Here is a 27,418-nt window from a genome sequence, read left to right as displayed (position 1 = left end):
TGTGTGTGTTCCTCTCTCTCCCTTTCACTGTCTCTGTATTTTCCTCTTTCTGAGGAAAGAGCTATCTGTACTCCATGTATGAGAGTGACAGTTTGGCTTACTTCATTTTTTGTTTCATTCCCCTTTGGGAATGTTTCAGGCCAGCTGTCAGAATAGCTTTTGTCAGCTTGTACAACTAATACGGTTTTAGAAGAAGAGAAGGGCAAAATGACAGCACTGCACTGCACTGTGTATTTTGAAGAACAATGGAAACATACTGCCTTTGTTTGTGATAAAATATAGTTTGAATAAATTGCCTTTATTGCTCAGAACCAATCAATTAACAGGATGAAACGAGGCTGTATATGTGGCACATCTTCGGCTCATTAGCACGGGGCAAATATTCACATTGTCATTAAAATTTGCTCTTCTGCAGAGTGGGTGGAGAGAAGCCACAGCCAAACTCCTTGATGGCGTTTTTCAACACTGATTAATTGACTAACGTGTTTAGAATTGCTAATGACAGCACAGCAAAAAGAAAGTTCCCATCTAAGTGCGTGCTCATTTTACAACTCTTTTCTCAGCAGTCTCCAAAACCAGAAAGCCTCCGGAATAATTGCTGGATGCGTCACTTCATGCTCGTAATTTTAGAAACAACTCCCCCCTCCCCCGAGCCTGCTAACGCACGTCCACAAATGGCGAACACCCCACCCCCCACCCCTTCAAGAAAAACAGGGTTCCTATTTTCTGTGACTGCAGGCTGGCTTTGTGTCCACTAATATATCAAAGAACAGCTGTCCTAAGGCTCTGTGATGACCAATCACCTCTTCCATCTGTCTCACTAGTCCAATCTCCACTCTATCTCACCATTTTCAGCTCTGTCTTTTTCTTGCAATCTCCTTCTTTCCCTATTTCTCTGCTTCTGCTCCTCCCTTATTCCCCCGTTTCCAGTAAGCATGTTGCATTCTCTTCTTTGAGAATGCCCAACTCCCCCGGCCCCTCCGCGCTCCAAGCGTATACTCTTGGCACATGGACAGCTCTGGGATTTGTTGTTTTCTGTTAGTGCGCACACAAATGAGATAAAGCTCAGTATATAAAACACCCGCAGTCCCTGCTATGGCAGCGCATTTTATGATCACTGCACTACAAACACTTTATGGCACAACAATTTAAGTATGTCATTTCTCAAGTGCAGTCATTTACTAATTAGCTGCGCTGGTCTGAAAAACATTGTGTCTCATTGTCGAGCTGTGAATTCTGCTGCCTCAGGAATTCAGTGAAGTGTTGCCATCCAAATGAGCTTCACCGCCCTGCTTCTTAATTTGGCCCTTAATGGGAGCAGAGGTCTCCTTAATGAGCCGATGAACCCTCAGAGAGACAGAGCAGAGGGCCAGCGGACTCATGGGGCTCTGGGTCCCTAACCTTCTTTTCTTGTGGCAACAGAGGCACACAAATATACACACAACCACACACATACTAGGGGCTAATTAGAGCCCATTCACACCCCGCACTAACGATCCTGGCTCTTCTTCACACACGCTTTAGCAGGCTGTGTGTTTACACAAGGGCCTCAGGCCCCCTCCGCTGCACCACTCATACCTCTCTGCCGACAAAGATGCTGGCATGGCCCTCCAACTAGCTCCTTCAGGGGCCCAGGATGAGATGCTCTCCTCCTTTTTTCTATACAAACTACTCCATGACTTGGCTGAGTCATTCACAAAGACACTTGTACAAAACATAAAAACAGAGCCAGGGAGGGAGAGGGGTCAGTCAGAGGAGAGCTATAAAAACTGCCAGATCTGGACTGTGTGCGGTTTCCCTGAGTGTGTGTGTGTGTGTGTGTACTGTTTTAAAAGAAAAGGTATCACAAGACCAGCAGCCCCCCCCCTCCAGCAACAAGAGTTAGGGCACTCCTGGGTTGGCGGCCTGGGACTGATTTAAGAGTGTGTTTGAAGTGCAGATTACAGATTCTTTGCACCAAATCCCTCCAGGAGTATCTATGGCCCCTGGAATCTCTCTCAGGTTTCTCCTCAGGTCCAGCCATGGCTACTTGCCCCAGCTTGAAGTCCTCTGCACTGGCTGGAGGACCAAGGCCGGAAGAGAGAAGCACACAGAGACTGGCTGAATGTGATATCTGAGTCACTGAGACTGGACATGTTTTAGCAGACCCCATAACAAAGAGTGAAGTGTGTCAATGGGCGTATACCTGTCCTAACAGTGTGTCACCTTTCATACACAGGTTCGATGTGCCGGGGCAGAAATGCCAACAGCAGGAGTCAGAAATCAGGCTTGGATGTTGGAATGCTCGTTATTCCCACAAAGGGAATTTCAACATGGATGTGAGAGTCTTCACATGTCCTGCACAAATGCAAAGTGCCTCACAGTCCGTTTTTGTTCTGTAGAATCATGACTACACTCTTTAACTAAAAGACATTGAACGGCAGTGTCACCAGCAAGCACAGGGTTGTGTTTGTGTGTCACTGCTCTGAGAGTAAAGAGCGTTGCATACGATCCCTCTGTCTACACGCAAACACACTGGCAGACTGTCTTGAAGCAATCTCAAAACAGGGCTGCTATGTACATGAAAAAAACCATCAAGCTGCCAAACAGAGCAGATGAAAACTAGCTTTGTGTGTCCTGATCATAAAAGCTATTCACACACAAAGGCCGGAACGTAATGTTCTGGAGGACTGCCTGTGAAGGACCAGCAGTGTGCCGGCTCTGAAGGCATGCTAACTATTCCACCAGCAGTTTGTGAGATTCTTGGACGCTCTGTCCACTGGCTGCTGCAGCATGGAGTGCATTGAGGCGCCATGGACTAGTAGGGTGCAGGGAGCTGATGGAATGACTAGTAAAACAAGTGTTGGTAAAAGGCATTGCAAGCATGCAGATGAAAAGACAGTGTTATTTGATTAAGTAACTCTTATTGGATTTGCAGTTTTAAACATAATTTAATGGGAAAACTTAAAATGTTCTGGGAGAACTGACAATAAATCAACCACGAGCCACTTGTGAGAGGACGTGTTCCATAACAACACAAGGTCAAATACTTTTTTCGGCTGGTAGCGATGCTAAATTCCACTCATCTGATGAGATAAAGATATTCACAAACAGCACAAAAAAAGTGTCAAACCTCCACTCATGTTGTTTTGGTCACACTGTTTTATCTGGTTTTAATTCACACACCCACACACTTGCTTTACGCTGCCACTACATCGCATTTTTTTTGCAAATTTAAACTTTTACCATCAATTATCAAGTAATAGGTTTTACATTATCCTTTCTATGTGATTTCCCCCTTTTCTTGTAACTGTCAATCCAATAATGCTCTTTTGAGGCAAGTTAAAGAGCTGATAAAAAGGGGCTGCTGAAGTCGAGGCCATGGAGGCAGCCCCATGCTGACCAGCAAACAATGCTGTTTTGGAGAGTCAGTGCACAGGACTCAAATGAAAGCTGGTGGGTGGGTGAGAAAGGAGGAGGCCAAAATTGGACACAACAGTTATTAGGTCAGCATTTCAGGAAGAAAAGACAGAGGAGGGCAGAAGGGAGCGGTGGTGGGTCTTGAGCTGCATTGGTAAAATTACAGTGGAAGAACTGAGGGGTTTCTGCTGATTTAACCATTAGCTCTCCAGTCTCCCTCAGTCCCCCTTTCTCCCTGAAATTGGTGTCTTCTGCCTGATGATGAAATATTCAGTTGGGACCAGTGCCCACATGTTGTTGTTACATTTCCCTTAGGAATGTAACAGCAACGGCAGGTTAATCTCATTTTCCCACCTTTACCTGTGCATTTTTACTTCTGTAAGTTGCAAAAAATGCTATTCATTGCTGATTACTTTCCAAGTAGGGAGACCATTGATTCAGGCAAAGTCCAACTAAGTCAAATAGGGCTGTGTGGTGTGACATGCAGCGGGGTACATAGACAGAAGGGTGCAGTGTACTCACGATAGGGGACAATGGGACTCAGCATTCTGTGGAGCTGGTCTCAGTTAGGAGGAATGCTGTTTTGTGAATACCAGCTGAGGTTAGTATCCACCCGGCTGCAGTCCATCACTGGCATGAGCTCGCACTGACAACAGAACAACCCTGAGAGAGAGAGAGAGAGAGAGGTGAAGCAGTTACAGGCTGCTGCACAATGTCTGGACAAACACTCACACGTCAACTGACCATTCACGCAGCAAACCTAAACATACTCACACACGCACACACCACAATTCAGTCTATGTTAGAAAATTACAGACCAACCTGAGAACACTATCAACATAACAAAAGCAAGAGTTCACACACACGCACACACACCCATACACTCTGCCAAATTGACACACACAAGAGTACTCATTATAAGGCAGGCATTAAGCTGATTGTGAAGCTGCAGCCTCCAGCCTCTAAAGAGGGCTTTCTAAATCTGCCTCACAAAAAGACTCATGCATACCATTGCTCTGTGCACTGGGCAATAAAGTCTGCATTCTTAGGAGACCAAATAGTTCTGGAACTACATGCGAAACATTGGAAAAATGTTTCCTGCATTGACACATGTCATTTTATGCATGCACAGATTACAGGCATTTTATTCCAAAATATCTATGGTTTTATTAATTTTTTATCCATAATATTAAAACAACCGTCTGAACATTGTTTTTTTTATTGTTTTTTCTGAATTATGTGCACACCAAAGAACAATATTTATCCTCACTATTTTTAATAGTAAGTCTATAGTATAGACAAAGAAATTCCAGTGTTTAAATAAAGTGAAAATATCTCTTCCTCAAATAGACATGTTTTATTATTCATTTATTGTTGTGTTATGTTTTAGTAATGGCCATACATTAGCCATTTAAAAACAAACAAAACATTAAAAACCTCCTAAACTCTCAAATATATCAACCAACTTTTAGACACCACTGTTTTATCTCATGCAACACAATGAGATCTAGTGCTTTAACACATTTAAGTAACAGAGGGTCAGCATGTGCAAATATAACAGCAGGGAAGTTACCAATATACATTCACTCATGGACAAGAAATTACGCAACGACCACACGGCTGACCCTGAACACCAACAGGCTTCAGATTCAACACCGCCTTCGACTATGACCCCCTCCACTCTAACTGACAGTCAACTTTTAACACACAGCACAGAATTACTAACTCCACTGCTGCAGCAAACCAACACTTCTGTCCATGCACAGTTCAGAGAGAGGCTGAAGGGAGAAAGCCTCTTCACCACGCTCAACTCCGAATCCTCTTCCAACTTCAGAGGAGGCAAGTCAAACAGCGGGAAGAACAGTGGGCTATGACAGCAGATCAAGACAGAGATGCAGAAAAAGCAGTCAGCCTTACCTATTCATGCCTGCATGTCCTCCATCAGATCTGAAAGCACTAAGATAATCCCTGGAGTAGAACACAGACCCCTGTGTGTGCACGGCTATGCTTTTTCCACAGATATGGAACACAACTGCACAACTCCTCTCTCTCTTTCTCTCTCTCTCTCTCTCTCTCCCCCTCCCTCCCTCTCTCTCTCTCTCTCTGGTCAGTGACAACAGTATGAGCACTCAGCTACCCTCCCATGGATCTCTCCTCCCTCTCCTCTCCCTTTTTATGCTAAAAGTATTTAACTGGGGAGAGCGAGAGAGAGAGAGAGAGAGAGAGAGAGAGAGAAAGAGAGAGAGAGAGAATGAGGGGAGGGCAACACAAGGGTGGAGGACTGACCAATTCTGATCTGGAAGAGAAAAGGGCTTCACACTGAAGATGACAGGAGAGAAAGAGACTTTTGGACGGAGGGAAAACACCAGTTAAGTATGGGTTTGCTCCCAGAAGATTAAGAGCTAAAGGAACAGTGGTCAGATTGTTTCTCTGTGATTTAAAAAAAAACAACAAAAACACAATCTTTTAATTCTCATCTGTCCAGCTGAAGTTGCATTAAAAAGTGAACCATTTACTTATCACTCATTAAAAGTATAACTTAAGTATAAGTATAACAAATTGCTCAAATGCACAAAAGATATCACTTATACCCCAAAAAAATGGAATTTCATCAGTGGAATGTGTTAAATTGGCATTTACTCGCAGGTTAAATGACTGTGCAATGCACGCAGGTTTTTATTGGCTGCGGCTCCGATCGGCATCGATGATGTAAGACCCCGGTGAACACACTAATTTCTTCTTCGACAGCAGTATTTTTGCCAGAGATGTGTTATTTCTCGTGCAGCGTTGAGACACACATTCATCCTTTGGACATTAGCATAAATGATCATTAATGGTCCTTATTCTTAACATTGGACTGCGCAAAATATAATTTATTACATCAATTGAATCATCTAAATAGTTGATTTTTAAGTAAGAACAGCATAATAGTGACCACTTCAACATTATCACTGAGGGCTATGGTGTGATTTTCTCTTCTCGCCTTGTCACAATTTACACACAATAGATTCAGGAGAACACTGGTTATTGGAATGTTGGTAGCAGTTTCACCCAGGCTCAAAAATACCAATAACTGCATACCCATGTTTTATTTTGAAAGAGTTTTTTTTTTTTTACTCAGCTCAGCTCTGTCAAAAGTGTCGCCACACCCACCTGTCACATCTTCTGTACCAACCACATTTTAAAAGCTGAAAAAGACAGTGTGCTTAGAGTATTTACTGATTAACAGCGAGCTCCGTCCCTGATGAAAGAGCACTATAAACCTCCTATCCTCAAACAGCCCTGATCAAAAACTGTCATACTATATGATTGATATGGAATCCAGACCTTGTGTCCCCAATGTGTCCTGAATGCATCTTCAGATATGATCACAAAAACAACATTGGAGGTTGTTTTGGGGACACATGTGAGCACATTCTCGAGTATGCATGAATGCAATCTGTCCTCAGGTTGGATGTAGAGACCGCCTCCTCTGCTGACATCCTGCTGCAGTTTTTTTCCACAGTATTTGTACACTTCTTATTGCCAAAACCTCCACATTATTAACACAAATCAACTCACAATTTCTTTTTTTCCAACGATTACAAGCTTATTTCATGTCACAACAGGGTGAGTAGAGCTCCTGAGTCTTTTCTTTCTTTCTCTACTGGTCACTTGCACGGATACAAAGACATCCTTTTGTATTTGCATACAGCCTGTGGATATGAGATCCTATCACATGTGGTCACAGGAGACAAATCTAAGAGGCTCCCTTTACACCTGGCATTAGAATGCGTTTTCTGTGATCAGATAGCGATTGGGTAGCAGTTCACCACATGCCTTTACACGTGGTATTAACATGTGCCTCCGGTGTCCACATCGAGATCCAATTGCTATCTGATCACGGTCACCTCCCCCTCTGTGTCATATCAACAACCTTAGCCGCACGTGAAGTTGCGCTATTGTTTGGAGTCCTCTTAGCTTTTCAAAGCAGGTGAAGAAGTTGTCTATGACGAGCAGAAAATTGACAAAAGCAGAGGAGACTGTGCAGTCCTGTTGTCACTTTAGCTGTGCTCGGAGCCACCAACCTATTTCCGCTCACGTAGTTGTTGTGGGTGGAGTGGAGACGCATCAGAGACTTAGTACAGTTACACTTCAGTTCAATATGGCCACAATGCGTCTCTGACTACCTCCCAAAGTGGTTTGGCAGATCGGATAACAATCCATCCTCGGTTGTATTTACACCTGTACTTACAAGTGGGCAGGCAGAATGCGACAGCAATCTGATCACAGAAAAGCAATTTAGGTTAATGATAAAAAAGTGTAACCACAATGATACTGTCAGTGCTCTCATTGGTGCCTTCCTCTAATGTGTGATGTACACTGTTTGTGACACTGAACACAACTCACTGGAGGGGAGTACTGACACCAAACAATCAAAACGGTCACACAAGTAAGAATGGACATATTGTTTTCTCCACCAAGATCTTTTCTGCCATGAAATTTGTCAAAGTCATCAATGTCCAAAAATTGCAATAGCTCAATAGTTCTAGTAAATATTACAATAAATAGTATAACATATAAAGTATGTATCCAATGTGCTAATGATCCAATACTTACGTCACAAATGTTTCAAAAAATATTTCTGGGCTCCATTTATCTCCCGGTCAGGTGCTCTACCAGTTCAATTTACTTGCTCTTCACACACAGTTGTCAGGCTATTTTTATCACCACATTGAGGGCCACATGCTCCAGTCATCTCCTCCTGTTACATGGAGCCAGTGTTCCAGTCGAGTTTCCCTGCCACACTCCCACACTAGTTCTACGGGATGCCACCCACACTCACACCTCTCCACCACAAGTGAGCATACAGCGTGAGTGGGCCGTGTGAAAATGGATCGGGACATTGTGGTCATATGTTTTATGTCCAGAGCATTACAAGCATGTGAACATTTGACAGTACTATGGAAGGTATTTGCTGTATGACAAGCCCAAAGATATTATATATAGTGATACAATGTTCTGACATTTTGCTAAGAGCTTGTAATACAGTGATGTCACTCAGTTAAAGGGCAAAGTGTCTTATTATTTGCATCCATCTACCGCTTCCTTGGTTCAACATTGAGCTGAATGTCAGGTCACAGTTTGATGTTGCCTCACTCTCAGTCTAATCATATGACTTGTACATGTTTCTCAAACGATCTGACTTTCTTGTATCATGGCTGGTGTCGTTGTTAGTTTTACTTACTTAAGTGAACACAATTCTCGACATAAATAATGACCCAAAGTACAAAAACAAGAGCCAAGTTGAAATAGACTGTAATTACCCTTTAAACACATGGCCTCTGAGAATACTCTTTTGTAAGACATGTGGGTTGAGCTATTTCAGGTGATGCCCCAGTGGTCAGTGACATGACTTGAATTGGAATGTAGGGCAATAAACCCATTGGAGGAAACACTGCAACTCATTAAGGAATGGTAACAAAACTTAACACACTCAATGAGTCCCAGTTCAGAACCACAATTAGAGTCCTTAATGTTTTCCTTAATATGGGCTCCTCAATGATTTGCTAATGGTGTCTCTGTGGGGGGTTAGGCGAGGGTACGGTTGAGTAGGGATGTTGAAAGCCTGCAACTCTGCCACTCTCTATCACTCTATTGCCTTATTAGTGCTGAGGCTGCAGAGTGTGGACACAGGCTGCATGCTGAGCCCAGCACTACTGAAGCACAAAAGACTTCACGGCCCCAGGACAAGAGACAACCTGAGAGAAAAAATAAGACTGAAAGAGAGTTTAAAGGAAAAACTGAGCGAGTAGGATTGCACAGACTAGTTCCTGTCCAACATGAGCGAGTTTGACAGGTGTCCGTCTCAGAGATCCCGCCCCCTTCCTGTATTAAGATATTTCTGCACACTTGTGACATCCCAGGCTCCCCAAACACTCAGTACATTCAGGGCAGCAGACCCTGGGGTACATGGTTTCTGTCAGAAATGGGAGGTTGTGAAGGTGCCTTGATGATTGGAGGTTAATGGAGAGATATGAGAGGCAGGAAAAAGAGCCATGACTGGCTGAAAATGACTCCTGAATGGACAGAGGCTACAGGTCAACACGCTAGTGTTTGACCTCATACTCCGGGCCATGTCAGTTCAACACCTCCATTCAGCAGGTTGTTCGCCCAGAGAAGAACTGTTAAGTGTGTCAGCTGATTCCGTCACGGCAAATTGATGAATCAGGCTTAAATCCAATTTGATTAAATGAAAATCTGCATGCAACACAGTCCCACAGAGTGATTAGCTAAGCAAGATATGCTGAGCAGCTTCACAGAGTCAAAGGTGCAGTTCTATGATGAAAGTACAGTAGAATAATCTCAGTCTGGGGTCATCCATCATCAGAAAAATGTCATGGAGTAAGCCTAGCCAAGCTTTAAGCAAGGCTTAAACAAAACAAAACAATGTTTTGACTATTTTCATAATCAAATAATCAGTTTTTTAACAAGTTTTCTGAATTCAGCTTCTTAAATGTGAATATGTTCTGATTTGGTCTTTGCTCCATATAACAAATAAAACATTAAGGCAAAACAAGGCATTTGAGAACATCATCATTGAGAACATTTTTTCTTATTTTCTGACGGTTTATGGACCAAACAATTACTCAATGAATCGAGAAAATATTAATCAATTATGAAAATAATGGTTAGTTGCAGCCCTTAACACAAGCGCTAGATGATACACCTATGAGCCAAAACAGTGATGCAATGATGACCAACATATAGTACATACTTTAACATGTTCAAGAGCAGCTGCTGTGAGGACTTTCAGTGGATTTTATTTGAAACATTATATTAGAAATAATTTTAAAACATGGCAATTGTTTTTCAAAAAGACGTGCATAAAATTACAAAACTGCAGACTATGGATCTGACAATGAAGATCACAACTGTGAAGAATCTGGACGATCTAAGCAAACAAAGACATGAGACTGAGATCTGACCTCAGGAGACTAATTGTTTCCAGAACTGTGCAAACGCCCCTTCACCAAAGCAATACGTAAAGGCAACTAATCATCCAAATTCTTACATGCAGGTCTGCAAATAAAAAAATGTAAAACAAATTTTGCACTTTGTGTTTGAAAACACATTATATGTCAATTGTTTTCTGTTCGCCCCCTGTGACGGCATCTAAAGCCCAATGTTGCATGAGTTGGTGTTTGAATTAGACTTGTAGAAAAGCTGGGAATTCACACTTTGCCTATGAGGCCAACAAATAAATTACAAATTACAAATTACAAATGTACACGTGTGTGTGTGTGTGTGTGTGTGTGTGTGTGTGTGTGTGCGTTTTTCACGTGATAATCAGCTCCAGGCTCTTAGAATTGACCGATATCATTTCATTAGAGTAGGGGGCGAATGCTTGGGCTTTTGCTGAGATTAGGTCAGAGAGAGAAACTCTACCCAAGACAAGCAGTGGAGGAAGGGACAGATTGTGTGTGTGTGTGTGTGTGTGTGTTGGGGGGTTAAGAAGGGGGTGTTCAGCTGTTTATTATTCGAATTCTATCTCTAACAGCTGAAAATTGGAGAATTAGGCAGCAGCCCCAGGCAGCCTGGGGATCAATGTGGAGGGGTTAAACCCTGTGGCATGGCTCCACACACTGACAGCACTCACAGATACTGACGCAGCACATACACACACACACACACACACAAACAGTGGACGTCATTCACAAAAAGTAACAGACACATTAGATTTAGTGCTCTGAAGTGACAAGTCGTGACAGCACGTGAAAACCCTAAGACTAAAATACTTAGCTGATAATGTTTTGATGTTTATTTAAAGGTATACTGTTTCCTCCATCAAGAGAGAAATGTATCTAGTATTTGTAATATTTACAGAAAAATGCTTCGTCACTTTGCCTTTTGCGCCGCTGATCGTGACGTATGGCCATAAAAGAGCAACAGAGAAAGCCAGCCAATCACTGAACGCATCCTGCACACACATGGACTCTCTCTGTTACATACACTGTTGGCATGAGCCTGTGGTGTCAGAGGGTCTCTAGTCACGTCCATGCATGTTGTTAATCTGCAAAGGGACCTGTGACCCTGGAAACTGAGAAACCTGAACTTGCAGTGTAACGCAGGCATGCCGTCTGGGGCATGGAAACAGGTCTTTGCACATACAGTGGTCACACAATTGAATTTAAATTGCAAATTACGTTAAGGTATACAGTCATATTGGCTGTCAGTTAAATCTGTTGAACATGTGAATCCTTAACATTAACACTGATTTAATTTATCTGTGTGTGTTTCCATTTAGAGTGATAGCATTAAGCTGTAATTAAAGACACCGAGCCAATCCAGTAGTTACAGCCTAACAGCAGTTTCTGTCAGTGAGACAATAAACAAAATTTAACCTCCGAGTTCCTCGAGTCCAACTCTAACCACAGAACTGAGGGCACATTGTTCATGTATGCACACATTGACCTACAGTCTTGCTTTCAATCGAATAATGAATATATGATACACCTGATCAAATATATGGACACACTCCTGTCCAACAAATGAGGAAAAAAAGATAGCTGATGCAAACATATTGGGACAAGACATAAATTGATGCTATAAGTCACTGTCACTAATTTGCAAAAACGCTTACATAATGAAGATCATTTCCTTAAATAATGTCAAGCACTCGTTCACCATGAATAGGTCAGCAGCATGATTACATGAATGTATTCATTATTTCAAATATCATCCAATAGATTCCATCGTTTGGCATAAGGCAGTACAACGACTGTCGGTCCACTCTGCTGCTTGAAAGAAACATTATCCTTGGGCTCTGTTTGTGTTGCAAAGCAGACATAGAGCGACAAGCGCATACTGAAAACCCACCCAGCAGCAACAACTGCCCACTCTGTCAACTCACTTTTACCACGGTTTGGGGCAGTTCTGTGTCAGTTATCACAGTTAGTTGAGATTACCTGTAACTTGTTTATTACAAAATGAATAATAGGGTCACCTGTCACTGTCCTGCTCCATTGACAGACTGAGGAGATTGTTCCTCCCCCACACCATGCGGCTCTTTTACTCCACTCACACCATTCACCTTAAACTATACACTTAGTTTTTTTACTGTTTTTATTAGTACCTACGTACCTACCTGTGTGAAAACAGTCTCACTTATGACAAGCTTTAGACAGATAAAGTATGTGTGTGGCAGAAAAAACCTGAGACGGAATATTTTACTAATTGAAAATGAAAATTCATTGTCTACCACATCATCCTCCACATGAGGGTTGCAGGGGGTGCCGGAGCCAATCCCAGCTGACATAGGGCGAAAGGTGGGGTACAATCTGGACAGGTCACCAGTCAGTCACCTCAGGGAGAGTGAGAGTGTCCAACTCCACACAGAAAGGACCGGGACGTGAACCAGCAATCTTCTTGCTGCTTAACTTACTCCTATCACACAATTGTTGATCACACAACTGTTGATCTTGACTCTGGAACTGGATTGGGGCTGCAACTAACAATTGTTTTCATAATCAATTAATCTGCCAATTATATTATTCAATTGATCAATTAGTTGTATGTTTAACAAAGTTCAACAAAATGTTCGAAAACACTGAAAAATGTTGTTTGTTTCCCAAAATGCAAATATAGGATAACATGTTGTCTACAAAGCAAACATTATTCCGTTAATTTCTTTGTTATATGGGTAAATTCACATTTAAGAAGCTGAAAATTAATTACAAAAACTAAAACATTCAGACCAATTAATTGACAACCAAAATAGTTGGTGATTAATAGAGTAATCAATTGCAGCCCTAATCTGCAATGATCCAGAAATTGCAGCCTATTGCAGCCCTAATCTGGATCACCAAAATGATATCTTCCTTGGGCCATGATCTGCATCCCCAGTAATTTTATCCGTATCGATCCTTTACTTTTAACCAAAAAAAAACAACATTATTCTATCTCAAGCTTGTCACTTCATTCAAACTGCAAATCATTTTTCACCAGCTTGGACACCAAATGTACAAGATTGTTCAACTTTTATGTAAAGATATGATTTTTTTTTTTTACATATTTAACTTAACACTAGACTTTTATTCTTTATTATATTATGTTTGCACTATGGAGAAAAATAATCTCCCTCATTTCACTGCATGTTTTACTCTGTATCTCTATGCAGGTGACAAATAAAAATACCCACACTAACTTAACTCCATGTTGAGTTAGATTAGATAACACAGATAAAGGATAGACAGTTTGATTCTGTAACGACTGTGGCTGTGTTTAAGTTAGAATTGTGAATCAGTCAGGTTTATACACAGGTTTGTGTTGGTCTATTGGTCCCTCCATTTTCTCCTTCATTAGATAGTAGGGAGCTAATGGCTATTCTCCACTCTTTATTAACCCTTTTCTCCTGGATCTAACTTGTGCCCAGTGTTCAGGGAGACAGGGGCAACAGAGCGGGGCACAGCTCACCAGGGTGTCTTTTCTAAAGGGTCCATCCTGTTGGAGAAGACCTGGACAAAGCAGGAGCCTGGTGAAAGCTGCCTGTTGTCCACCTAATCTAAGCAATGGCCCCGTCTCCATTGACAACGCGAGCCCAAACAATGATCTCTTTTTAGATTTGTTCTCTTCGCTGACACCCTGACATAGCAACAACAGAAGCAGACACAAGGAATGGAAAATCTTGTCCATGATCACACACGTTCCTTCTTCGCTAATGATACAGGTAGAAAACGTGCATTCTGTAAATGACGGTCTAAAATATGGGTTTTCCTCCTAAGAAAAAGTTGTAGGAGCAGAAATGTGAAGTCACAGACAAATGAGATCAGTCTTGCATATTTTCAATGATGAATGCAATAAACAGTAGCCTGGCATAACCAGTACCGGTCTACAGGGTGAAATAGGCTTCACAATGTGGTCTGGTATAAAATTATTTCTCGTCTTCAAGATCGTATTTTCTCGCCTTGCTTCTTCCTTCCCTTCAAACACATTTGCTGACCAACAGAAAAGGAAGATGAATGTTTCCATTTCAGATCCCGAAGCCCCCTTCTCTCATCTTCTTCGATCCAGATTTCACATTAAATTTGTAATAGCATGCGACCCTGCAAGGCATGATTCTCATTCAGGTGGGCCATGTTATATGAATGAGATGTGGCGAAATGCCTATATCTATGCACATACATTCACGTCCTGAGCCTTTCTCATCATCGCATCCATTTCACTAATAAAGAGCGAGCAGCTGTCATTTGCAACATCAAATGAAACTCAGGAACATGCAAACATGAGCGTGTTTTGTGCACACACACACACACACACAGACATACATACACACACCAACTGTACATCAATTACAAATCATAAAATAAAGTCAATAAATATATAAAATAAATTAAAGCCGTTAAATGTACCACACTGTCTGGACACTGGTTAACCTACGATAAGATTCTCGCCACTCTGTGCAGCATCCTTGAGAAGGCTGTCCAGCTTGGGAAGGTCATCTGTCAGTGAATGAACTAGGCTGTGGCCGTTTGGCATCCCCAGGAGGTCTGTAGAGAGGAGAGGCGTCTCTGAAGGACACTTTCCCTCCTCTCCTGTGCTCTAATTCAATCGTTCTGACAGGGTAGCGGTGTCCCAGTGTCTGCCAGCCCAGTAATCTCTGTGTAATTGAGTTCCCAATCAGCCATCCATCAATAATGCATCTGGTTCCAAGAGGGAAGAGATGACCACACTGATCCGGCCTGGTGCAAGGAGACAGGATTCTGCTCCGACTGACCAGGGAGATCTATTACTTCCTGGAGATCACTCACTACCCTCTCTGGGTTTTTTTCACGCACACAAACATGAGCCTGTACAAAAACTGATTCATTATGTCGTACCATCATGGTGGTGGCTGGTTTGCTAATCAGAAAGATGTTGCTCAAGACAAAGATGGAGAATTTGACCAAATACTGATGTTGCAATGTGGTGTGAGGTAGCATGATGGAGATGAAAAATATCATATGTGGTTTCATATCACTTTCCTGAAACACTGCATGTTCATAAAGTCACACACATATAAGTAAGACATCTACCCACAAATGCCACACTTTTCAATAGCCATTGCATGCCAACCTATCAATTAGTGACTAAGACCATAGTCCACCAAGGTTAAACTGTACAGCTGTCTGAATGATTTTCAATTCCCTGGTCTCACAGGGTCATTTATAATACCGAACGCCTCCCACAGATAATTGTGTATCACCACCTCGTTTCCCTTTCCTCCACCGTGTTATCTCCATTTTCAATTTCCGATCTTGAAGCACCTGGTATCCTCTTTTAAAGCCTCGGTTTGCTCCTGCCCTTGTGTTATAAATAAATTGCTTTTGATGGAATATTCTGAGGGAAAAAAATCTCTGCCTGGTAGTGATATACAGTACATGTGTTGCTTTTAATTGATGTAAAGCTTTGCAAGAAGCATTATACTATATCTTTATATATTTCAAGTGTCAAGTTACTCTTTTTAAATAATGAAATCCCAAATAATCTGTGATCACCTGCCCCCACATCTTAGTTACATCATGTTCTGCAGGTCGCTTTAGTCTGTCCCTTTACCCTTGGGTCTGCCAGATTAATGGTTCATTTAAGTCCCCATTACATTACATTAGCCCACTCAGCCAGTGCATGCTGTACACTCCCCACCAAATAAATTGCATCATGAAAATATTAATCAATCTCAATAAGTGACTGCACATAATCTGTTTGATGTTAAAGACTATGACAAAGGTTTACACCGGGAGCAGCAAATTACTGTCACTCACAGGGACTAATGGCTCTAGAGCTATGAAGGCTATTGTCCTATCAGAGCTATAGGTCCGAAGCTCAAGAAGGGAGAATGATCTTTGTGCTGTTGCTATCAGATTTACCAGAAAGAAAGAGTGTCAAGTGCGTATGTATTGCACTAGCCAGTGATCTGAACCGATTCCTGTGGTCAGCTGGTTGGGCCAAAAGTCATAAAATACAATGAAAGTACGCTGCTTGCCCAAGCAATTTTAGAAAACCAGTCCTGTGCTGCTTAATAGTGCACGAGAATTCGAGAAAATCCAGTGAGTTGCAGGCATGAAAAAAAGGCATTGGTGCACTTCACACCCCACACGAAGACATTCAACAACACTGTTCCCAGCTGGAAGTTAATTCAATCCCAGCCTTTTCCATTTTGAGGCTGCTGTCAGACTCGGGTCTGCAGTGTGACATTGTGAGCGAGAGGTAATTACATTTTTGTCCAGTCTGGCGACTCAGCGTCTATTCAGAGGTTGCTGTCAGTGCCTTCCTCCTATAGACCGCAACCACCAGAGGAATGTCCAGCTCTGGATACACCGCTGTAGACAAACAGCTTTGCTGAATGCACCACTGTAATTTACAGGCTACAGCAGATGACTACTGAAACTGAAAACCTTTATCGACAAACCTCTCTGTACCAGAACTTTTTAACACACGGACTCTGTTACAATACAACAAGAACATATTCTTGTGTCCTTCCTCCTGCTTGCTCATACCAGACACCATCCCTCACCTGAAAGTGTCTGGAAATGTTCCTGCTACTGTGTCCGATATTCTATACATTTATGTTTACGTTTTAAAATAGGTTACGTTTCCAACAGCTAGAAGACAGAAAATAACAAACTTCCACAAATGAACATTACACATTCTCTTTGCACCCATACCTGTGTGTGTCATTATTTCACAATGAATAGTGACAGTGTTGTAAGTCAATGGCCATGGACTTTGAAGTAGTACTAAAAACACACCCAGCTGTTGTTATAGTTTCTCTGCAGTTTGTACAGTATGTGCACGTGAACCACAAAACTTTGTGATAGATTTACAGCTTTGCTGATGCTCTTGGTTCATGTGTGGTCATGTTGTACATGTCCATTGTATACTATTGATCAGGCCCCAGTGAAACTTGTGACTTAAGCTTAGCCCTATCCCAGCAGAATATATCACAGTATTGACCCCGTGGTTATCAATAAAGGTAATGACAAAAAATCAGGCCCCACCTTGAATGAAATCGACAGAGTCTTCCTGGCAGCAGCCCAGGACTGGCCACACATAGATTACCTTGATCTTTTCAGTGGGAACGTACTCTTAGTATGCAAATGAGAGAGGCAAAATGCAATCACCATCTAACACTAAGCACTGCTTCAATTGAATTAAGAGGTGGAAATCTCCATAAACACCAAAGGAAAAGCCTTCAAATGTCTGCTGACAATAAGCCTGTTTAGACTTAAGATTTATTCTGTCACACAGCTCTGACACAGTGTATCTATGTCAATGAAGGAATAAGTGAGGAGATCAAATCAATGGTCACTCCGCTGAGGTCCAGAGGTGCTGAGGTGGACTTTTGGAGTGGCCTGCAGAGACAGCACTCTGTCCTGTGTGTGTCTTGGGTGTGTCAGGCCTGTAGACAGGATAACTTATTATTAGGGCCAGGGGTCTTTTCTGACAAAATGCTCCTGTGTATGAAAACACTTCACTCTGGTAACAGAGACAATATCCATGGGCTCAAATAAGGCATTATATTTCTAACGTTGGGATCGATGAGAGGCTGAGAGAAGCAGCCTGGGATAGATGTCTCCATTTTGTTGTTCCTTATGTACAGAGATAGAAATTCATCATATTGAAGGGACAGCAGCATTATTAAAAACATAATGCCGATGGATGCCCTGAAGCCCAGTTAACATTTCACTGCAGATGACAATCAAATAGAACATGTTCACCAGATTAATAGTAACTGACACTAAATTGCACTCTATTGACAGTATTGAATTCCTACAGGTACCGCAATAGTGAGCAATAACAGCTCTCTATCATGAACAATTTGAAATAACATCATTTTGTTCTAAAGGCAGTGTTGACTGACATTTTCTTTCACAGACAAAATGGCAACATAATGCTCTGCTGTGCTGTGTTAAATAAAGAATAATATGAAAACAAAGAATTTGCAAAATAACAAAAAATAAACAAAAATGATACAGTTTTCCTGGAGTTATCCAATGAGAACAGGGCTACTGACATTTTATCAGCATGTCATAAAATTCAGTCATGTGTCTCCAGGTTTCCTTCATCCGTTCTTTTTGGTTTGCACTTCATTTAGTGGATGGGTTGAAGCTCAATGACTGAGTGACTCATAAAGCAGGAATGTATACATTCAGCATGAAGGGCGAAAAACATAAAGGTTTACAAGAACAATTTCATTACGGGAGGCTTTCAAGTCCACTGTGCCATCACATGGCTCACAGACATAACATGTATTTGTAAAATAACACCAACACATTAATACACAGGATTCATTTTCCAAAATGCAGTTAATGCTGATTTAAACCTAAACAAAAACAAAGCGGTGAGGTATGTCTGAAGTGCAAAAAAACCCTCACAGCAGAGTGAAGTTTACAAGGAAGATGGCAAAGATCAAGAATGTCAGATTCCTCAAATATTTGCCAGTACAGAAACTGAATTATCAGGTTTAAAAAAACAAACATCTTTGAACATGTTGTGACGAAATAAACTTTGTACCAGCCAAAATAATGTCCACTCTCTCCACGGAAGACAATGATTTATATTCATCATTTTGTGAGATTTTTCTTTTTATTATTATTTAATTTACGGTAAGGTGAGACAGCCATGAACCCTCTGGTTCCGCGCAAATCCTGTTACTGCTGGGATTTGTTCTGCTGGCCCTATAAAAGATTAGTCCTCGAGGAGAAAGAATGGACTTGATTAGCTAGACAGCAATTTAATGGGATTGTCAGAGGCCCTACAATAAATCAGCTTTTGTGATTAAATGGGATCTCCAGTAAAAGTTGTATGTCTCCAAATCAATAACTATTGAATGTTTCTCTCTTTGTTCCAGGCAAAGGAAGAAAAAAAAACACAAGAGAAACAAAGCCAAAATTTCCGGTGAGCTAATGACCCTACAGCCAGTGGAGAGAAGCAGCTTACATGTTCAGCAAGGAGGGAGGGAGGGAGGGGGAGAGAGAGAGAGAGAGAGAGAGAGAGAGAGGGAGAGAGAGAGAGAAAGCCAGGAGCCACTCAGCCTGGAGACGAAGGGGGAAAGAGAAAAAGATGGAGAGAGAATTTTGTATTTAGACTATAGAACAAAGCATCATGGGAATAGTTGGGACATTAAGTAAAAGCAAATGGACTTAAGCAGAGGCGGATGCATGGCCATAATTGGACTGATACTGTAAAAGCTCTCGGCATCTCTATAATGGCTAACCACAGACAGTACTCTCTGTACTCACTGTACTCTCGCCCTCTGTCTCTGTCCATGTGCTCACAGGGAAATGAGTAAGGTCAAAGAGATACACTCCATGTGTATCTCTCTCATTGGGATTGAACACTTGAGAAGGGAGATGGGCTTTGTCTATTAGTGGGAAATAAAATGGTGTGGAGGCACTGAGTCTCATACACAAGCACATGACCCCATGTAGCGATGGAGAGGTGCCCTGGTCAATTATCCAGCAGAGCTCTGATTCCTCCATACATATTAAGCACCAAACACCAATGAAGGAACTGAAGGAAATGCCCACAGATCATCACACCATAGGTTAAATAGAAAATATTATTGACCAAATAGTGTTTTTTCAGCTTAAATTGATATGGGATTTGGATTTTGCAGGAGGTACCACAAGGTTAAAAGATTTATTGACGTTCGGAGGGATATTGTGCTTTTTTTGCAGAAACACAAAAAGAGGACATTCATCAAAGCATAGCAAATGCAAATGTAACAAAACATATCAATATGAAATCATAACTTTTTCCCTCTTTCCCTTTATGTTATCTAATGCTGGTTTAGGCCTGATAACCAGCTGTATGTCTGTGGCCCTGCTCTGTATCTCAGCTGCTGTGTGCAGTGCTGAGCTCTCACCCCTCCACTTCACACATCACATCAGATCAGAGGGTTAGAAGTGCGTTCCAGGTCCTACCAGTCCGCACCAAATTCCTGCTGCTTTGATACTGGGGGGTGGATGCGGGCTCCCCCGTGTCTGTCCATCATCATTGTCTCCCGTCTCCTCCATCTCCAAACCCACTCTAATCCCCCACACACATAGACCACTCTCTCTACCTTTCCTCCCCCAGTTCAGAGGAATTCTCAGCTCTGGACAATGTTCCATTTCTTCACAGGCCACATCTTTGATAGCTTAATGGCCCTGGCAAAAAGGAGAACAGGGTGGGCAGCTTTTGAGTCGTATCACTTATTATTCACGTCATTCAGGCTGAGCTTCAAGACTCGTGTGGGCTTGTTTGTCCCATTGAAAAGGTGGTGTAGGATGTTCTTCTTGTGGAAGCAGTATGTTGACTCTCTTTCCACCCAAGTCTATATTATTGACTTAGGCTGACTCAATGTACCTTTAACAGTCTGAAGCCAGGAACACAAGGACAGTGCACAAGGAGAAGGCCTTGAGCATTGTCCAGCAGCGAGCAACAAACATGTCACACAATCAAGCCATGTGCAAGAGCGTGGACGCAGTTCTATTTCCACATTCACCTCTGCCTCACATTGAGCCGTGGCAGCTCTGCTCTTTATCAGTGCCATTTCACTACCTCTCACTTTGACATCATCACAAGTGTGCACGTTGTCTCTGTGACCCTCTGCAATTTGAAGGTCTGTTCATTTTCAATGCTGAAAGCACGGCACACAGAAAAGTGGCCAAGTACACACTGTGCTTTCCATCTCACATGTATTGAAAAGGAATTCACTCTCACTTCAAGTTTCATACTGATGTGTGCTGACAAACACAAAGACATGCCTCAGATAAAGTAATATACATTGATTTATAGCACTCCTGTGTGGGACAATCCTTCTTCAAAATCTCAAATGTGTCCGTTTGTCTACCTACCACACAGTCCATCTCACTGTTTTCTAGTACTTGGCAGCTATGATGTATAGAGTTCTTTTGGTTTTATCAATCACCATCTAAGAAGAGACTTGATTTATACTTGGTTTGCAAAGCAACTGCACTGACAAGCAATGTTCTGGGTGATAGTCCACCAAGTCAAGCAGCTCAGCTGTCATTTTCCTTTCTGCAACATCCTGCAGTATTCTTTGTGCGCTACTGGGGCAACTGGGAAATGTATTACCTCCAGCATGTCCTGGGAATCCAGTTGGACAATCATGCTTTGAGCACTGATTAGTTGATTAGTTTGCAGGTTATGGTATGGCTGGATTTAAAACCTGCTATGCCTCTGGCTCTATGTGTTATGTTCACTTATTCCAACTATTTACCAACTATACAGAACGTTGAGGATTTAGGGTCAGAGAAAATTAAACGCAAATCACTATGACAAGTAGACTAAAGTAAAACAGCGAACAAAAGCCCAAAAGGTGCAAAATAGATGGAAAGCAGCACAGATTTAGTTTGTTTTATGTCAAGAAAGATGAATTGAATTCTCCAGGTACGGTATGTTAGTCTGACTAAGAAGTGTGTTTAGATGGCATTAAGAAACCGAATTATTGTCTTCAATTAATATGCATGTAAATGCCCGATTATTTGTGCTCACAAACACCAAACAGAGGCTGAATAATCACATCAAAAACAGTAAAAATCACTAAAGACTATAAACTATAGCTTTATTAAAGAGATGCATTTGGTTTAATGTTGCATAAATAAGGAAAGCACAGACAAGACAATTGTGTTTTTGAGAGAGTCAGAGCACAGCTGGGGAAGCATGGCTGGCCACTGACCTCCAGGTGCCATTTGAGGGACAAGTCCATGGTGCTGCTTTTACAGCCAAAGCACCCCCTTCCTCTCTGTATCACTGCCTGTAATAGCTTGGCTTATGGTCATTTTCAGCTATAGGACATTTTACGACAGCCACAGCTATGATTGTGTACAAGAGCAGTGGCAGCACAAGCACAGCTGAATAGGTAGAACAAGGTATAGGCGACCCTGAACCAGCCCCCAATCTAATGGCCGAGGAGAACAATAAGCGCAACCGTACAAGCAAGATGCGGTAGAGGTCTGAGTGTGGGTTATTCTCAGATGTTGAGAGCAGGTTTTTATACACGTAGATGGTTAGTGAGAATGTGATATTGGATAATTGCTTCTCGGGTGTCACAGATGGTGCTACAGCCAGGCTACAGCTCTGTCAAGGGCATTTCCTGCTTTGATCTACCTATCTCACCCAGACAATGTCAATCAGAACTTGTCCTGCAGAGGTGTGACTTCTCGTGTACTTCATTCAAGTCCCATGCACAGGAGAACGAGTTTAGCAGAGTCCACAAAAGTTCTGTTTGGAAAATGGGTCCCAGAGTGAAAAAATCTATCAATCTTTGTTCAATATTTGCCACAGCAAGTTGGTCATTTAGAAGTTATATTTACAGTTAGAAGTTTAAAGAATCACAAATGTTTTTTTTATTTTTTGTAACGATGTACAAAGTACTTTTTATTACACTTTTAAAAGTATCATTCGCCAACAGTGTGTGCGAGATTTGTATTTATTAATTTTTATAATAATACAGTAATACACTCATTTACACCCGCAACACTACACATGCAAGCACACACAGAAACAAAGAACGAAAGCAAGAGTGACAGGGAGCAGCAGCAGAATGATAGAGGTCCGTGCTTGCCTCTCATCAGAGCTACTCCAAGCAGCCGCCCTGTCAGAACATGCCCCAGATGAGGTCTCTCAAGGCGGAGAAAGAGCTGTCATAACAGACGCCTGCAGGGCCGTTCGATCAGACAGACAGCTCTGAGGTGTTAGGCACACACACGCAGGACCTGTCTGCATGTGAGTGGTCCTGGTTACAGCTACAAAGTACAACCCTGCTGACAGACAGACATCATTCAGGGGCCTTTATTATTCTCTCTCTCTTTGTGGTTCTTTCTGCCACTTTCTCAAAGTTGTTTTCTCTTTCCTCTGAGGTAGCACCAGGAGGGAGGGTGCACTCCTGACAGGTTTACTTAAATATTTATGCTGACAGAGTAAAGACAAGAATTTTATCTCCATATCAACACATCCTCTGAGTAGCATGAAATATTTGCTTCGTAGAGCCGGTCTACCTCCTGTTAGAAACAGGTAAAAAGGTATTTGTGCAAATGATTAAAAACAACGATAAGATTGCTGCTTTTATCAGGTGTTATTAATAGCAAGATTCCTTTGTGATGAAATTAATGCAAAGAAATGTCAAATAATAGCATTAATAAAACAAACTAATCAGCCTATTTCCAAGTTGATATATGAGATTACACCACATTCACCTTATGTGTTCACACGCCATCTTGTAGCTCATTATTTGACTTCATATGGCTCTCCATTACCAAAAAAACAGATGGGCTGTTTTTTTTTTACAGTGCACTGAGTCCTGGGGACATGTGTGTGAGGATAAGGCAGTGCTGTACACAGATGCTACATCTCATGTGATGCCCATCTCACTGAAGGAGGGTGGACAGCTTCTCCAATCAACAGTTCACCTTTTCAAACAACCCTTTGTCCCTCCGACCTCCGGCAGCTGGCAACAATTAGCTGCCAGGATAGGACACAGCAGTCCAACTCACCAGTGAGTCCATTAGAGTGCAGGACTGGGTGAAACATGGGAGTGCAATCAGAAGTGCTGGGGGCTGTAAATTAGATCGGTAATGTGGAAGTCACCCAAACTGAACTGTGTAGCTTTTCACGGCTGGACATATCCAAAGCAGGGCAGAATATACAGCATGTTTACTGAACCCATGTTATTGATATGGCTAATGTTGTCGTCATACAGTATACAGCTGATTTTTGCTTTGCCAAGTTGGCACAACAGAGGTGAAGAGTTCAGTTTACCCAGTGGACTGCCAAGTATCCCCTTGAAAAGGCTTCTTGCTGACAGCAATAATAAATTGCAATCTGACCAATCAATCGTAGACCAGCTTGAACCCCTTAAGTCCCTAAGAATGAGAGGCTGGGGAAAAATCAATTTGCAATTTACATCAGGCTGATGAGTGTTGAAAACACGAAGAAAAAGACGGCTCCAAGAATCTGAGTATAATTACATACCAGCCAGTACAGAGCTGTGTCTCTAACATCATCATGGGTTTGACGATCAATGTACTGAGCAGGACTCACAGTATCTAAACTGCTGTCACTCATGTGCACAGACTGCTCTCACCCAACACACTGCCAGGTATCACACGGGGGAAGAGATTTGTGCCGCATCAATGGGCAGTGAGTGTGTGATGACAACCTCTTTAGTGGCCTGGCTTCCTGGAAACATAGAAACCTGGGTCAAACACAATGGAGTTGGTTGGAAGAGGACACCATTGAGGTTAAGGAGCATATTGAGCAAGACCTGTGTCTAACTTGCCAGAGGCTACTGCCATGTTGTATGTAAAACAAATGGACTTGTGTCAAAAATCAGACCTGTGAAGGTGCTAAGAAAGCGCTGGAGTGTGAGGCCTTTCTTTTACTTCTGTTGGGAAGAGTTGACTCCCGGGAGTCATGTGGGTCCTCGGTCTCTCCGTTTGTCTCACTTGCGCTCAAAGACACATGCAGCAAATAAAGAGGGTCTTGACACATTCATGCAAAGAGCGCAGTGCACAGCCAGAGACTGTGCCAAAAGTCATAATGAAAATCAGAAGCAGAGGGAGGTGAATGAATAGTCGCGGTTTCAACTATGTTTTGTTTTTTAGTGGAGACAGAGAGAAGAGGCAGAAAAAGGAGCATGCTCGAAGGGTTAAATGTTGGCAAAAAGCAGGGAGGGGACAAAAGGCCCATTGTAAGGGCCAGAAGTGTCCCCGGAAAGGAGGGGATAGAAAAGAAAGCCACCACTGGCTGGTCCCCAGGAGCTATTGTAAGCGATGGGGAGTGCAGCCACGCATGACAGATGTCCCTGCCCATTGTTTCCCCAGCAGCCTCCTCTCTGCCTCCTGCTCCGGCTGTGGAATTCCATGAGACAGCCTCCGCCTGCGAGAGTCGTTCAACATGCTTCATCTATTGCCAAACGTTCTCCGCCACCACCCTGGCTGTGCCGGGCAAATGGTTGTGTACAGGGACTCTTAAGGTGGGGCTGAGGCAACACTTCTCAAGAGGTGCTCTTTGGGGGAGCAAGACATTATACTTACTAGATACTGCTGTTCCCATAGACCTGTCGTTTATAACACTACACGTGTCAAGCAGTGTGCATTTTGGTGATTGTCTAAATATACATATACATATATATATATATATATATATATATATATATATATATATATATATATATATATATATATATATATATTAATGACTAAAAACAAAGCAACTGTGTTTATGAACAAAAGAGAGATACATTGGAACGACCTGCTTACATCATCAAGACACAACATGAAATGTGACATTCACCCACTTAGAAATCAAGTTTTGAGCGATTGCATTTGCAATTAAATCATGATGGCTTAAAAAGAACATCGCTCACATTCTGCCTCAGGGTTCTGAAGCACATGCAGGAGCTGGATTGTTAAGTGAAGCACAGGTGAACGCTTGTCTCGCATTCACGAGTTGAGGTAAGCCGTTTTTAAAAAGCAGTTTGCCTTCTCCATTCAATGACCCACCATGTGGCAGACCTACAGAGGTGGCCTGTTGGGCTGTCAGTCACAGCAACAGTGTACCAATGGGAAATGAGCACAACAATAGTCCTGTCTGGTTAATGGGTGAGAGAAATAGTAGACAATCCGTCATTTATATTCCTTACTACCACACTGTCTGTTCTCTGTCCTATTCTTCGTTTAGCCTTAACCACATTCTACCAATACTCACTCACTCTGACTACAATCAGTTACCCCACCCCCACCTGCCTGTTAACATTCATTTCAAACACACATACCACACACACACTCGCATTCCAATGCATAAGCATGAGCGAGTGACAGAGAGAGGGAGATGTCTAAACTGAGGGGAAAATCTGTTTGAATGCAATGAATGTTTACCAGGTGAATCAATAGCTGCCTGTTAAATCATTTGCTTTAGTACAACAGTGCTGAAGAGAAGTTGCTGTAATTCTATGCTGTACTGTTTGAAGTGCTGCTGCCCCGACCCCAGACTAATCACTGCTTCAGCACAAAACCTGCCAGTCAATGTGAGACACTTGCAGGTCATTATTAACAACACAAATGCAACTTGCACATAATGTACATTCAAAATACACCATCTTAGTAGTAGTGAAGTGAAAAAACAAAGAGCAAGCGACGGATATAATCAGAAGACAATCACAACACATGGCCCTGTTACATATGGGAATAAGTGTGAAGTTCTTAACTGTGCATGAATCATTACAGGGAAGATTAATAACCTAACATTAAATCAAACCAGTCATTCATTCATTCATTCTGCAGTTAGCACCTTAAACTCCTACGTCACCAGAACCCAAGGGGGGGTGGGGTGATGGTGCCAATCTCAGTTGACATATGGCGGTATGCGGGGTACACCCTAAGACAAAAATCCACATCCACTCTCTCATACATGGTCAATTTAGAGTGTCCAATTTGCCTAATACCCAAATCTGAATGTCTTTGGACTGTGGAAGCAACCTGAAGAACCCGGAGAAAACCCATGCACCCACAGGGGGTAACTCCATCCAGAAAGGCCATTGTTCCGAAACCCGGGTCTTCTTGCTGCAAAGGCAAGGGTGCTAACCACTACACCAACCATGCCAACCATGTGGCCCAGTATGTTTACATGATATGAGAAAAAAAGAATTATTGTGTTAGTCCGAATCAAACTGGACTTTTAAAATAAATGTAAACATGTTAGTCAGAATGAAATTGTAGTATATATATAGTCAGACGTAGGGGTGAGTGGGGTCACATTTGGCCCCAGTGCATGACTAAAATGCTGCTCAACCCACTCGTCTATTGTCGTCGTTGAAAGCTCAGAGCCAAAAAACAAGGTGAGAATCCACCCACAGAGAGTATTTAAGCTTTCTAACTAGCCTCCATAACGTGGTTGGTCTGACCTTCAGTCCAGTCGTGCAGAAAAGCTTGACATATGGCCTTGTCTGTCTGTACATGAGATGACCCTGTATTGGCCCAGCAGACCCCTGAGT

General features: G+C 42.2%; 2 protein-coding genes across 6 annotated transcripts in view; both read right to left on the bottom strand.

Moving 5' to 3' along the window:
- Positions 1 to 27,418, bottom strand: part of samd11 (sterile alpha motif domain containing 11) — a 1,171,052-nt gene that overhangs the window by 55,695 nt on the left and 1,087,939 nt on the right. The window lies entirely within an intron of this gene.
- Positions 1 to 27,418, bottom strand: part of fignl2 (fidgetin like 2) — a 43,284-nt gene that overhangs the window by 10,820 nt on the left and 5,046 nt on the right. Inside the window, exons 1-2 of one of the 2 annotated variants that reach the window (XM_044038066.1) lie at positions 5,317 to 5,473; positions 3,922 to 4,062 (exon numbers count right to left, since the gene is read on the bottom strand). In XM_044038066.1, the coding sequence (XP_043894001.1) occupies positions 3,922 to 3,946 (25 nt within the window). In that variant the 5' untranslated portion in view covers positions 3,947 to 4,062; positions 5,317 to 5,473. Of the gene's footprint in view, positions 1 to 3,921; positions 4,063 to 5,316; positions 5,474 to 27,418 lie in introns of those variants that run through there. The other variant, XM_044038067.1, reaches the window with a different exon arrangement.

This window comes from Solea senegalensis, linkage group LG11 (genome assembly GCF_019176455.1).
Source record: "Solea senegalensis isolate Sse05_10M linkage group LG11, IFAPA_SoseM_1, whole genome shotgun sequence".
Lineage (NCBI taxonomy): Eukaryota > Metazoa > Chordata > Actinopteri > Pleuronectiformes > Soleidae > Solea > Solea senegalensis.
The sequence above is the reverse complement of the archived record's forward strand: the minus strand, read 5'-3'. Positions and strand labels throughout refer to the sequence as shown.